General features: G+C 40.5%; 1 protein-coding gene across 2 annotated transcripts in view; it reads right to left on the bottom strand.

Moving 5' to 3' along the window:
• The window catches only part of LOC106928326 (adenosine kinase-like), a 165,708-nt gene that overhangs the window by 97,544 nt on the left and 52,442 nt on the right, over positions 1-15,722 (bottom strand). For both annotated transcript variants that reach the window (XM_015004500.2, XM_015004502.2), the window contains exon 5: positions 2,863-3,035. In XM_015004500.2, the coding sequence (XP_014859986.2) occupies positions 2,863-3,035 (173 nt within the window). The remainder of the gene's footprint in view (positions 1-2,862; positions 3,036-15,722) is intronic.

Genomic DNA, 15,722 nt, shown 5'->3' with positions numbered 1-15,722 from the left:
TCGGCGACCATATGACAGGAGCGCGCCGCTACAGGAAGGGGGTCCGCTCTCACATGGCACGAAGAAGCTGCTCGCCGCGGTTAGTGTCACAGAGAGGAGTAGTGGCGTCGTAAGTTGATCAGAGTGCGATGACGAAGGCTGCGATGCGACAGCGGGACTGTGTTTGACCCGGGCTGCGGTAATGGACTAGAAGGTCGGGGGCCACACAAGACAGGCGAAATGAGCGTCAATACTGGGGCAACTTAACTGCAAGTGTGATTTTTACAGCCAAGCTTGCAAAACTATTGAAGGACGTGGATACTATTTTGTTGAGCAAACAGAGCTGGGTTTCCCCTAACAATTTAAGAGTTTGCTACATTCTACAATGGCATCCACATTGAAAGAGAGACTGAATTGGCTGCTGCATATCCCACTTTTTCTGTCATCTGTGCTCAAACATCTGTGTGGGTGTGTGGGGGGCAGAACCCGAAACACTAATCCTAAATGTTTACCACGCTTGGGAGCAACATTTTCAACTCGTGTTCACACAGAAATATGCGCCAAACTTAAATCATTAAGAAGCTATATAAAAACTGTTTATAAATAATCTTAGCCTAACACTTCAGCAAAACTGCTCCGTATTGAAACACCGAGAGTAAGAGCAAAATGTGGGTTTGTTAAAAACTGTAGCTGGACGGAAACCCAAGTCACATTTAAGTAAATAAAATGAAATAAAATAAATAGTCATGAACTCTGAAAACTCAAGACTCAACTTGGATTGTAGCCCTGAGACTCAAGTTTTGTAAACAATCTTCATGTCGTGCAGTCAGAGTTGAGCATAAGCAGCTATTCCCTCTCAGTTACCTTAATGTTGACAACTCACTGGTCGTCATGGGAACATTGTGCACAGTATGGCTTTTCTCTGATGTTTCTCGTACAGTTTATCATAAGTGCCAGTGAAAGGAGTTTGTCTTTTTTGTTTAATGCTAGCATCCATCAAGTATTAACAGTAAGGAAACCACAGGCTGCAGCTTTAAAAGTGACACACACATTCTCCGGTAAAGGGCGTGTTTGATTTATCAGCCAGGGGCATTTACAGACTCTGGGTTATAAATAGTTTGTTACAAGCCATTTATGTTTGCTGTAGCATCATAATGACACAAGGCGCCTTCAAATCTGAGAGTGCAATAGGCTTGTTTTGATTGGAGACCAAAATTGTAACATTTGTAACATTTTCAGTTGGTGCAGTTTGCTTTCACATTGCACTCTGTAAAATGAACTAAACCTTTGAAAACCTGTTTACCTCCCGCCCTGTAAAGGAGATGCATGAAGATTGCAACATCGATACAAAAATTGCAAACAGTTTTTTGAAATAAAAGCATTTCCTGTTTGATTCATTGAGAGATTTCGTGTCAACTTATTTCTGCGTTTTTCTTTTAATATCGAGGATGGTTATGTTGCTTTAAAGCCTTTAAGTTTTCAAAAATATAGAGGTCATGAAATAGGCATCTTGCACATGCACAAAACTTCAAATTAATCTGCTCATTGTTTTTGGTTTTAAGCTGTAAAATTCTCATTTCCAAACCATATTCACCAAAAATGTGCTAATAGGAGCTGATTTAATCAGATTAAATACATGTATTGATTCTAAACAGGAAGAAACAGCAAAATTGCTTCACTAAAAAGGTACCCATTATGACTGTTATACAATTATGTTCCTTGCCAATTATACCTAATGCTAATTAAGTAAGTGTTATTCGCTATATTTTACCACTTAAAACTGTAGGTGAAAAATTGTGCATCACTCAACATAATGAACTGTAAGTATGGAAGAGAAGCTGGTTATTGTCAGTCAAAAATTAGCCAACAATCAGGGATTTGTAATCACTCCATCCTTGTGTACTATGATTAATTAAATTTGTTAGAGATACTAAGATTATTAGATAAACCATTTTTTTATACTCTAGTAGATCGGAGATCTTTGACTTGCTGATTAAACCTCTGATTGCACATCTATAAATCTAATCAATTTGCTTCTTAATGTCTAAAATTGGACTGTTCTTCATGCAACATATTCACAGACTGGAAGTTCAATTCTCAAATCTGAGAAAGACCGGAATAAGGCAGATTTTTTTTTTCTTCTTAGTTTGAAGCCTTTCACTAATCAAATCTTGAGAGGTTGTGACATGTGAGCTCCCAGTCCTTCAAAGCCATCACTTTTTTCAATCCGGCCCAGTGGTCGACCTTTCTTCTGGGTTCCTGAGCTCTCTGTTAAACACCTGTAAGAAATATTACAGAGTTCGCCTCCTCGAGCACGGCACCTGACCTTTTCAGGTGTCAGAGCCCACATCAAACAAGCCCACTAAGACCATTCGCCAGAGCTGGCTCCCGGGATGGGCAGGATCCGGCTGCTGACTGACTGACAAGTGTGGTATCCGTCAGGATGAAGGGCTGCCGAGGGGGAAGAGTGTTTAGAGATGAGGGTTATTGATCGCTGCCAGGCCTATCATGAACTGCAGCCCTTAATGTTAGTGATATTTGTGTGCATGAGCATGGAAGTTTGACCTCTGCTGTCTCAGATGTGCTGCTGATGATGATGATGCAAGTGGCAGAGTCGCCAGAGACGCTAAAGCCCCGTTTTGCAGGCTGACAGGTGAGAGCTGGGGTAGCCCAGGAATCTCTAACACGTTGCTACTGTCAGGCTGTAGATGGATGACAACCCACTGGGGTGGCAGAGACTGAGTGGGGCCCAAGAAAAACAAGCTCAAGCTGTTCATTTTTACCCCTCTGATGTGGGGAGCTAAGACCTGAGGAAGAAGAGGCTCTGTCAAATCGCAGATAAAGTGCAGTTTCCAGGTCAAAGGTCCCAAACAGGAGGCTAACCTATTATCTCCGGTTATGCAAGCTGCACAGGTTCCAGTCGGCTCCTCGGTCTGCTCATAGTAATGGGCATCGACATGAGCTTCCTCTGCCTTCTTCTTCAGGATCTTGCCGAAGTCGTCCTTCCCGATGCACCCAAAGAAGGTAGCCACCTTATGCGGATTCTGGAGCATCCACTAGAAAAGAAAAAAAAAAGATGAGAGAAAAAACAGTAAAGAGAAGAGCTCAGTTTACAAATACAAGTCTGTTTGGAGGGTCAAGTTCAGCTAAGGCAGATGGCACGCAAACTGTAGCTTCACAGCAAACATACTGCCTGTGATATATGAGAGCTGCGAGCTGTCGTAAACAACCCAAAAGCAATCCTGCTGCACACAGAGAGACTATTCTCATCCAAGCACTCCTCCTTCCACCCGGTGTGCTAAAAACAGTCTCATCTCCTTATTTACACAAACCCAATAATTTAAGGCTTCATCCTTCTTCTACAAACACAGACTGTGTGTGAGGCTGTGCTCGCTGAACTGCTGTTTTTTTTTTTTTTTTTTTTTTTTCCTGGTCCCGATCATGTTGATGTACTCGGTGACTTTTACCTGACTGGGCTGCTCGGATTCTACAGAGCTCAGGTTTAACCTCCAAAGATTTATTGACGTGCAGTACGTGCTGCTGTTTGCGTATTTTATTGCAGCCTCCTGCTTTGTTGCTGACGGAGGGCCCCTTGTGAATGAGATGTTGCTGCTTTCGGAGATGACCTGTATATGTGTGAAATTAATCATTTCATGCCACCAAACCTGCATCCTGTGGTGGGAGAAACCTGCGTTTTCATCATTCGTCCTCATGTCCTTTTGTTATTTTACACATCCACCCACCTGCCCTGCGGGGAAATAATTGAAATTTTTAAAAGGATATATAAGGGGGAAAAAAGCTAAACTATCCTGGAGGGTATATATTAATGCTATTTTAAGAATTTTGGAGTTTATACATATATTTTACAATTTTACTCCATTTTAAATTTTACTCAACATTTTCGAGCAGGCGTTTATTGTTTTAAGTAATTTTATTCTTAAAATTGAAAGTGTTGTTTTTCGTATATTTTAAAAGTATATTTCATCTTCTGTGAAAGTTGTTGAAATATGTCAATCTGTTATAATTTCAATTTATTCTAATACCTTATTTCATTTATAAATTTGGTTAGCAAACTCTGTTGTACAGATCTTTATTTACATGTCTTACACTGCTATTTTTAACTATTATTTAGTTTAATTCTTAGTTGCTAAGCAAGTTGTTCCATGCATGTTAATTTCATTACTGTATTTCATCATTTTATTTTTAAAGTTACTATGCAAATGATGATCCACGTATGTTTAATTAGCAAGTATTGTTTTGCATGTTTCATTTTGTATCGTTTTGTTTTTTTCATTTAATTTCCTCTAAAAGTCGCTCAATTATATTGCTCTACTTTTCCAACTGCTGCAAGTAAAACAAACATACTAATATTCTTAAATGATATTTTTAATAACTTGAATATAAGAGACAACGAACAAAGAAATGCAGAGAAAACATAAATAGGAAATGATATATATATATATTTTTAAAAGCTATCTCCTCGTATAAAAACCACAGTTCAGTACAGTAGCATGTTTTGCCTCTGTGTTGCATTAGTAATTGTTTTAAAAGCACAATGCACATGCTTGGAAACTAATAAATCTAAGTGCTGTAGTTTTAAAGATGAAATGTTTACCATTTCAAACTGATTGGATATCAGCATAATAGAACGACAGAGATTCTTTTGCTACTTTTTATTTATTCATAATGGATTAAATTTTCCCAACAAGGGAAAGGTTTTTTAATGTATACACTACTGTTTTTAAATGGGTAACTAATCATAACTAATGGAAGCGCTGCTTATAGTGCTGTGGAAGTAAGAGGGTTGATGACGACACTTTATTCTGAAAACTTTGAAAAGTAAATATCGTTTTCTTCCCTGTCACAATTATGAGCCAAATTGTGAAATCTAAAATATACTGTGGTTTGTGGTTTGTAAGGGCGGCGAAAAACTTTGCAAAGAAATAAATGCTGGCCAAGAGCTTGCACAAATGTTAATAAATTCCCAGCAATCACAAATTTTAAATTCTGCTCTGATGGCAGACTGGATTATCCCTCTCCTTTTTATGCTCAAGGACACAGCATTCATGACTTGCTATAAAAAAAAAAGATTTTTCAAGTCTTAATGAGAGAGGCAGTCAGTCGCAATCTTGTTCATTCTTTTTTTATTTTTTAGAAAATTATTTTAACTTGAGCTGCGGTTCTACACCAATGCAGGTTTCTGCTGTATTGACCTGCAGTGTGTTACAGTCAATACTGGTTTCCAGCTCCTTATTCTGCAGGGTGTTCAATGTTAATATAAAGCACAGATCAGCGAGCCACTACATTGTCAGCTTCTGAAAATGAAACTGTCTCAGTTACTCCACTGTACGGTGCTCTGCGAAAGTATTCATACCCTTCTGGCGTCTCCACATTTGCCATGTTACGACCACCAACCTGGGCGTAATTTAAGAGGAGTTAATGAGACGGACCAAAACAAAGCAGCACATAATTGTGAAGTGGAAACACGTTTTCAAACTTTTGTTCCCAAATAAATATCTGAAAACACTTTAATATCACTAAATAAAATGTAGTGCACAAATTGGCTTAAAAAGATTGAGTCCACGTGTGTGTTATTTAATCTCAGTATAAATCCAGCTGTTGTGTGAAGGCCTCCGAGGTTTGTTGGGCAGCATTAGAGAGCAAACGGCATCATTAAGAAAACCCCAGAAACACAGCAGACAGGTCAGGGAGAAAGTTGTGGAGGGTTAGATAGGACAATACACCCCAAATACCCAGTTTAATGCAATAAATGCAATAAACAATGGTTCTGCAAACTATTGTGGGACTGAATACAAATGCATGCCACACTTTTTAGACTTTTACATATAAAAACAAAAAAATAAAATGCATGTACAATTAACTTGCCATCACTTTGCATTGATCTATTACATAAAATCCTAACAAAACATTAGAATTTGTAGCTGTAGCGTGACAAAATGTGGACGATTAAAAGGTACGGGTATTTCTGCAAAGTACTGAAGTTGTTTTTTTTGTTTAATTGATGCATGCTACTTTTATGTGGTAATGGCTCAAGACCCTCTTCTCGCTGTTTTACAACACAGAATGGAGTCCAGCTTACGTTGACAATAAATTCCCCAAATTATTTGCAGCTTAACACCAGGAGTTGTTACTCCTTTACCACAGAAGTATTTGACCACACACAGTCATTCACAGATTAATCATCCCCTCACTATATTTACTTCCTAAACTCCCACTGGATGCACTTTCAAAGCCCAGTCCTGTCACTGCCCTGCTGCCAAGGAGCCTAATTAACCAAGAAATGCAATGGGAAATTTTTTTGGATCGTCCTGCAAGCATAAAAAAAAAAAGGTAGAAAAAAAATTGTGGGCATATATTTATTTGTGCTTTTTTTCAGAGTTTTGTCATATTTTATATCATATTTTAACTTATTTCATTTATTTAGCAATTCCCAACTTTCTTCCATAGCAACAACAAAGCTGCACCCTTCATTGCCCACATGTCCAGATGTGTACCTGTGTGTGAAAGAGTTTACACAAGAGACAACCCTAAAATAACACCTTTGCTAATTTAACTGTTTACAGACTTAAAGGGAAAGTTCAGATTTTATCAAATTAGTATGCCTGTCTGTAGTAGACAGATGTCAAATGTGAAGAGTTTTTAGAAATTGTAAAAAAAATCTTCAGATCATCTGTTCCAGATGGAGACAGACATCTTTAAAATGCCTCTATGACAGAGCTGTGTTCCCAAACAAACTGCTGTAAAGCGCCACAATGACTCCAGGCATTACCAATTGTGATCATGAAGTGGCTGGAGAAACTAGTGCTGAAACACATCAAGGCTGCACTCCCACCCACACTGGACCCTCACCCACAGATCAACAGAGGATGCCGTCTCACCACCCTCCACACTGTTCCGTTATGCCTGGAACAACCAGGGACATATGCATGTGCATAAATTAAAGCTGTAATTTATGGATTACAGCTTTAAAATAACACTATTCTGCCAAGCAGGTTGCTTCACGAGATTTCACAAGATGTCTGACCTCGGCCTCCAGCACAGTATCTGCCTTCGGATGCAGGGCTTTCCAACAAACCGAATGCAGTCTGTCAAGACCCCACCAGTGCTGCTCACTGTTTCTCAGCACAGGAGCCCCACAAGGCTGCGTCCTGAGTCTCTGTTTTTCTACTCCCTCTAGACGCAGGGATGCATGTCCACCCACGATACCACCAGCGTCATTAAGTCAACAAATAACGCAACTGTGGTCAGCCTGCGGAGATGAGTCAGAGTGCAGAGCGGAGATGTAGAGGTTGGCTGACTGGTTGTACAGATAAAAATGTTACTTTAAACACTGAGAAAACAAAGGAAATCATCAATGACTCAGGGAAGAACAAGGTGGCTCACCAATAACTGGAATGAGACACAGAGAGGGTGTCACAGCACAACTTCAGAGAAATTCCCTGGAAGGCACAACAACGGCTACACTTCCTGAACGCTCTCAGTGAGATCAACCAGCCATAACGTCCTCCAACCACTGATCCACTGACAGAGTTCTGATCAACCTGATGTGGTTCAGCAGAAGCTCTACAGCCAACAGAAAGGCCCTGCAGAGAGCGATCAAAACCGCACAGGAAGTAACAATCACCTGCCTGACTTGGACAATATCTTCACCTCTGAATCTGAATCTTGAGGCTGGTGAGAGGCTAAAAACTAGTCAGACGGGGGCTCATGTACAGATTTTTGGAGTTTGAAATAATTCAAAGGTTAAATGATTATATCTGTGGAATATACCTGTATAAAAGTGGAGACTGCATGTCTGTAATTTCAGTGTTTTCTCAGCTGAACAATGGCCGTGTCAACCAATCAAGCCATCAAACTTTGCATGGTAACAGATGTTGGTCCGATGAGAAAATAGTTACAAACTTAAGAGTTTCCAGAAAGAAAACATTTTCAACTTGTTTTTGAGAGATGTGACTATATATAAGAGGATTTTATGGCACAAGTGGTTTCTACTCAACAGCAGCTGAACAGGAAGAGCGGCTGAGAGAGAGAGAGGGAACGGGAAGAGACGCAACAAAGGGCTGGGAATCAAACTGGTAACAACTCCAAAACATAACATGTTTATCCCTCAAAAAATCCCATCTGTTTATAATGTCCTTTCAGATCATGTTGCAAATCTGTGCAAAAAAAAAACAAAAAAACACCCAAGTGAAACCCACTCATCGTCAAACTTTATCAGTATTGTTGCTAACCGTTTGACACTGAGACTTTTACTTTAACTACTGGTGTACTTAGGATGTGCTAAATCTGATTATTGGTTCTTCTTATGTGCTAAATCTGATTATTGGTACATGTCTGCAAGGAAAATAGCTTTAATCAAAATTGTGTCTGATCCAGGTGAGGTAATGTCACACCAACATAAACAGGTCAAGGATAAAGTTTTAGAGACGTTGGAAGCAGAGTTAGGTTGTAACACAACATCCCAAGCTTCAAATCTGGCCTTTAAAGAACAACAGAAGAAAGCCACAAGCAAAAATCTGGGAGAAATTGCTCTGCTTAGAAGAAAATGAAATTGAACTTTGTGGCCAACATGCAAAACATAATGTGTGAAGAAAAACTGCCCATTGCCCACACTGTCCCCACAAATGATGGTGGCAGTACTATGCTGTAGAGATCCTTTTCTTTAATAGGCCCCAACTGGTCAGAGTTGATGGACAGATAAACTGGCATAAAAAACAGTTAGAAGCTGAAAATGAGTTGAGAGTAAAGTGAAAGTTCACATCCCAGCAGAACAGCAACAGTTTAAAGCATATTCAAGGATTCAAATGGTCCAGTCAAAGTCCAAACTTGAACGTAATAAAGAATATGATTTGAAAACTGATGTTCCCAGATGCTCTCCGTCTGATATGATGGACTCTGAGTTATTCTGCAAGGAGGAATAGGGAAATATCCCAGCCTCTATAATTACAGTTTTTGGTGTAATTGCACCAAAACGTGGTTGACTCAGGGGGATGAATATATTAGGCACAACACTTTTCAGACTTTCATTTATAAAACCTTTCATTTTCCTTCCACTTCCTAATTATCCACCACTTTGTGTCAGTCTAGCACATAAAGTCCCAACACTGAGATCTGTGGTTGTAACGTGACAAGACGTGGAAAAGGTTCCAATGGTGTGAATAACTTTGCAAGGTGCTATAGGTGTGAAAACCGAGTTTATTTATAGGTTGGATATTGCTCGCTAACTTCACTCCATTAATAATAAGCTGCGGTTTTAATAGTCTGGCTGTGATGCTATTTTCCCCTCCGATGTTCCTTTCTGTATCGTTGTCTCTGAGCAGCCTGACCACGTGGCATTTTGAGTCATGATTCAGTCATTCAACCATGTCTCCAACTCTCCACCTGATTGCAGCACACAAAACACACAAACATGTACACATGTGTGCAAATCCAAGCTTGTCTCCCCCTAACCTCTTGCTGCAGGCACCTCACACTTATCAAGGTCACTGGCTCGGGTACACGTCAAGTCCAATCTGATTTTCCCTTCGCAGTGATGAGCTCCGAATCCAAGGTTAGGAGCTGCAGGCTGTAAATAATGACAGCGCGGCCCCTCCATTTGCAGGCCTCTCAGGTGGGAATAGAGAGGGCCACTGAGGGCCCTCGGTCCCTCTGTGATGACAGCATGGTGAATCACACCAACCACCGACCTCACAGCCGCCACCCCACCCCTCCTCTCCACATCTGAACTCTCATACCTCCTCCACCTTCTCTCTCTCACTGACGAGCGGCTGTACTCTCCCTGCCAGCTCTGCTTGTCATTTTACAGGGTCATTAGCAGGCACACACACACACACATGCACACACACACAAACAAGTGAATACACAGTGCACCCACGCAGAGAAGTGACTGACACACACACACGCGAAGAAATCCTCTCTTGCATCAAATCTCTCTGCCTTCACATGAAAAAAAAAAGACAAGCCACCCCTGCTTTTCGCCAGAAGCTGCTCTCCTACTCCAATAAACACAAAGCGGCAATAGATAAGAAGAAAATGTCTTCATTACGAGCGTGTAAAAAAAAAAAAGTATCTCACACTTATTTCAGCTCCCCCTCTGCGGCGAACAGGACTGGGGGGGATGCATGAATTCATTTCCATTCCCTGGCACCCTGCAGACAGTCCCCCTCTTCCCACTCCCAGATCATGTGAGATAATACCTCCATTATGACAAAAGCACTATCCGTGGGGTCGTGGAGAGGTCAACCAACCCTGTGCTGGGTATTCATGCTTAGTCACATCCCAATTATATTCTGGTGGCAGAGGCAGAAATTGGCAAATGTACATCAAGGCGCTTCATTACTGAGGGGCCGCTCCAGTGAAATTAAGCAGCAGATGAGACAGAGTGAGATTTGCCCCCAGGCGACGTGTTCGAGAGGAGGACAGGAAGAAAGAGGAGAAGCTTTTTTTCTTTCCTGAAGGTGCTTCCAGCTTCTATCCTGCACGAGCAGCTCATGTATATTTACTTAACAAGGAAGAACGCTGCTCCCCGGAGATTAATAAACTCCCACGGTACACCACAGCGATACATCTCTAGGTACATTTAGATATAGAGAGGAAACTTAATACAAACAAGAGCAAAAATAATCCCTGAAAAGCAGAGGGTAGGATGCAGCACACGCTCGCTGCAGGCGAAGTGAAGATAAGTATGCATTAAAGGCACAGTTCAGGATTTTTCTGAAGTGAGTTTTTGATCACACTAAAGTGGAATGAGATATTTTAAACACCACAATATTTTTTCATTAACATGAAATCAACCTAGCGCAGCGCTATCTAGTTTCTGCCATTATGCCACTTTGTTTGTTGAAATGAATGTAAGCTTTCAGTTTGAGGGTAAATGCTTCAAGCTTGACACCCTGGGAAGTGAATCTTGAGCACACATTAGCAAAGTGTGTTAACAGTAAGTAGTTAGACAGTAATCTAGGCTCTCTGCAGGAAAAAGAATCACTGACGGACGACACTGCAGTTTGTAAATACTGCAAAAATACCAAAACTGGCTAGATGTTAGCCGCTAACACCAATACATGCACTGTCTCATTATGAGCTGGATGCATCATTACACCTCCAGTTAAAAGATCATATGCAGTTAATATCTTACCTGCCTCTCTTGAGGCCTTCATTTAATATAAATCCAGATTAGCTGGACCCACAGGCTGAAGCTAACGACTTGTGCTAACATGGTTTTATAAACCATTAAAATGTTATGTTTTTATTGGATGATTAATTAAACTGAAGCTGGGGTAATTATTTATGATTATTTCTGTTTACACAGTAAGGAGAGGTACAGTGACTGTAGAAAGCATTCACCCTCTTGGAAGTCTTACCGTTTTCTTGCTTTTATAAATCTAGCATGATCGACGAAACGTGGCTTTCTGACTAAAACAAGACAGAAAATCTTTAATAACAAAACAAGAACTGATTTCTACTCAATGAAATAAACATGCGACATGAAATAAGTCGATGTCTAGATGCAGCTATGTCTGCAGTCACAGCACAGAGTCTGTGTGACTAGGTCAGAATCAGGGTTGCACTTATCAACACAAAGCTGTTAAAGCTCTGTCAGGTTGCACAGGGATCATCTGTGAATAGCCCTTTTCAAATTCAGTCTCTATTGGACCAAAGTCTGGACTTTGACTGGGCCACTCAACAATTTCCACCTTGTTATCTTTAAAGCATTTCTGTGTAGCTTTAGCTGGATGCTTCAGTTTGTTGCCTTGCTGTAAATGCTCTCAAAAGTCATAGTGGAGATAATACAGTCATTCTGACTAGGACTGTTTTGCAAAAGAGATTATTAGTCTAAACTGGATTAAAGATGAAGGTTAATAATAATGCTAACTAGCACCAAATGACTGGACCTCTGTTAAACTAGGTCAGTAAAAAATATATTGATCATGATTAATTTGTAAAAATAAATAAAAGCACATAACATACATTTTTAAATGCATTGTATGCAGTGACATCAGTAATTTGTGATTCGTCCCGCTGTGTCTTTGTTAATGTCAAGGTAATATATGAATGACGTCGAGCTTCGCTCAGTTACTCTGAAATATTATTAAATAAATGTTTTCCATTATTAACATTATACCATTATATGTCAGTCATCTTAGTTTAAACTCCTCTATGCTTTAAATCTTAAGTTATTTATGGTTCAAATGCAAAAAATATCAACAAACAGTCAAGGCAGATCCTTCACACATTTTAAATTTGAAAGAAATAAAGATCACTGCTGTGAAGGTCTATGTTTCCTAGGCAACCAAAATGCAGTCTTTCATAATTTAAAGTCTTAAAATGTTTTCAACTTCTAGTGACCTTAGGGGGACTTTAATTCTGTTTCTGAATGTAGCTGCTCAGCAAAATCACCAATTACGTTTCTAGAACATCCAGGCTGTAATCCCAACTGGAGAGTCATTAGCTTCTCTTGCTCTAAGAGTCAATAAAAGAAAACAAAAACACCTTTAAAGTTTGTTACAGTATCGGCCCTTAAGATATCGACCCACCAAACCGTCATGTTTGGTGGGTTGCACATTTACCGTTACATTTTGCTAGCCTTAGAAGTGCCTAAATGCCGCCGACTCTCACATTCTCCACAAAAAGCTAGCCTGCAGGCCAACAGATAGCTATTAATTACGACATCTCATGGTTGCAAGGGGCCCCTCTTGGGGACCTGACCCAGACCTGCACTTCAACATCCAGCAGCTGCCACTCTTCACTTGCGGAGGCAGCCGCTTCACGTGGCGGCTTCCAGGAGGGCAATTACACAGCCCGGATGAGATGAGGCAGCTGAATGTTTGGGACTTGAGTGCTCAGACTGCCATTAGCACTATAAGCTATTACATTCCCTCCTCTCCTTTTCTACTCCTCTCCCTGCTCACTAGCTTCTGTATATTGATGATGTGGTAATGGGACCTCTAGTTAGATATTCCCCCTGTAAAAACAATGTCTTGTTTCTAGTCTCTCCCTGAGGGGTCAATGAATTCTCCCGGAGTCGCTGGGAATCATTTCTGCTCTATTAATGATGCAATCGCAATGCAATTCAGATCCACTGAAGACACAGCCACAGTGGGCTCCTTGCAGGGTAGCTGACAGATGATGCCTGGTGTTATCCTGCAGCTCGAAAAACAAAAGCAGCACATCTGCACATCACAGAAGAAGCTGGCTGGCCGTCACTCTTCATCAACTCTTCACAAGGCTCCGTTCATCCACATGTACAGGTAGGTACATCTCCAAAAATTTGAATACTGTGAAAAAGTTTAGTGGTTTTTGTCACTCAATTCAGAAAGTGAAACTCATATTATGGAGATTATTCGGTTATTATTATTATAATCCCTTATAAAACTGGTAAAAGATAAAAACGTTTGGTGTTGCATCGTTATCAGCTAAAGCACCTGAAAATTATTTTAATACTAGATGAGATGAAGAAGACGGGATCATTTAAACTGAAATGTTAGGGTTCAGGAAAGTATTTTCCTTCCCATGCAAACAATATGTGGTCTGTCTGTTTAACCCCGATCCTAAAAAGGTCCATCATCGTAGGTTCCTTCATCAAAATCCAAACCTCCATTTATTTGTTAATCCTGGGTATAAAGGGAGAAACCATCAATGATGAGTGAGGAGAAACCCATTCTCCCTTTACGTGCTTGCAGCATCCTTGTTTCTGTATGGCAAATAAAGTTTTTCTTGTCATACAGAATGACAGGAGACAAGACAGCGTCACCACAGACCTCATCATTCATATATGGTGTCTTCCTGGCTCAAAAGGCTTTCTGCTTGGGAAAAGTGCATTTAAAATGACTCATCTCATTTGAAAAAAAGATGAAAAATGGTCAATTGTGAATTATTTATTTCATACTTTCAAGATTTGTAGGTCTCTGGCTCTAATATATGATGTCATGTGCACTTTAAGTTTCTCTTCTTCCCCAGCTTGCACTTCTTCAGCTGGTTTCCCCCAGACAATGGCCATTTCTAATGACGGTCACATTAATTATAGGCTTATCAACCTTCGCTAAAATTCAACAGGGCTATTAATGGCTACAAGGAGAGGGAGAGGGTAAGGGCACTTTATGTTGAGTTCGACTTCTCTTTTAGAGTCAGTTGTTAGTAGCTGAAATGAGTGTTTCTCTTGACTGTGCAGTTAAAACAACCAGCCAACATCTGCCCATCAGGGCCTGTCATCGCAGGCACTTTTATATAAAACACTGCTGGAGCACTGCGAGTGCTGACATTGATGAGATCTGGCAGCTTCCATTAAATCACTCTTTCCTGTAAAGTGGCTTCCATCAAAGCAACCGGCTGAGATTTTTCACTCAATCAAGTAACACACAAGCTACCACCTCCTCCTCCCCCCCCACCCGCACCTCAACTCCTCCATGTCCTCTCAGGAGCTAGAGTCTTCTGGTCAATAACTCCAATCAGTTCAATTTCATGCACAGTTAGTCATGTTAGGGTTCTAGGGCACCACTCGCATCATGGTTGCAGATGTTGTTGTTGCAGTTGTTGCTTGTATTTAGTTTGTTTTTTGTTTTTTTGCCCCGCTACCCCCAGAGAGATGATAAGTGGGACGAGATCCTGCACTGTGGTAAAAGTGGAGACTAGCCAAGGCTAGCGTGGTTGTTTTAACTCTGCCTTGACACAGCAGGCACTTTGCCAAACCATTAAAAGTCGCCGTGCTCTGCTCCGGTGACACAGCTAAAAGAATAGAGAGTGGGTGAGAGGGAGAGCTGTAAATGATCAACAAGATAATGAGCTGATTATCAGTCAAAGGCATGGATAAGCTCACTCGCTCTCTCTTCAGTAATTTCCCCTTTTCAGATCAGTCAACCAGACCCTTAGGTCTGCAATCAAGACTCAAAGAGAGAGCGTGATGGAAGACCAGCCCAATTTCGGCTTCAAACATCCAGATCCTGGTGGTCTTCTGTTGAGAGCCTTTGCTCTGTCCCTTTCCTACACACCAGAGTGGTGGGGAGGCTTGTGTACCACTGCTCAGTTCTTTGGTAATGGGTGTTTCACAGTTGTCATACGGCTTCAAGCTCCTGGCTGCGAGACAACTTAAAGCTGACTGATAGTCAACTGATGCAATCTGTGCAAGAATTTCCACACTCGCACATTTCCTATTATTTTGGCACTACTGGTGCGGCATCAGAAGTATAAGACGAGAGACTGAGCACATAAAAAAAAAATCTAATTAATTAGGAGAGTCGTTTTTTAAAATGGTAATTCAATATGAGCTATGGGTGTAACAAGATCTTGTATTAAAATTTGGCTTTTAAATCATCTGTGTGGCAGAATTTTTAGTGCTTGATAAAAAAAAATAAAAAGAAAGGCCAGAATTACAAAATATTAATGATTTGGGAACATTGTGAGAATACTTAACCGTTAGTGCCTTGCAACACTTTGAATGGCGTTTGATTTTGAGATTCCTGACAGTAATGAAGGCCTATTTCACAGTTTATTAATGAGTCTGGACTGCATTTAATTGATTGAGTGACAGACGAGATAAAAATGGTTTGTAAGCACTGTAAAAATGTGGGAACTGGTTTCAAGCTCTGTATCACAGACAAATAAGTGTATTACCTGAAAATCATGGCAATTACTTTAAACTGACAAAGTTAGTTGTTCATTAAAGGTCCTACATACAAGTAGTTGAAAGGAGTTTAGCAGTAGAGCGGCTGTATGCTCCTTCTGCTCTA

This window comes from Poecilia mexicana, unplaced genomic scaffold (assembly GCF_051168715.1).
Source record: "Poecilia mexicana isolate PSO_F unplaced genomic scaffold, ASM5116871v1 scaffold_19, whole genome shotgun sequence".
Lineage (NCBI taxonomy): Eukaryota > Metazoa > Chordata > Actinopteri > Cyprinodontiformes > Poeciliidae > Poecilia > Poecilia mexicana.
The sequence above is the reverse complement of the archived record's forward strand: the minus strand, read 5'-3'. Positions and strand labels throughout refer to the sequence as shown.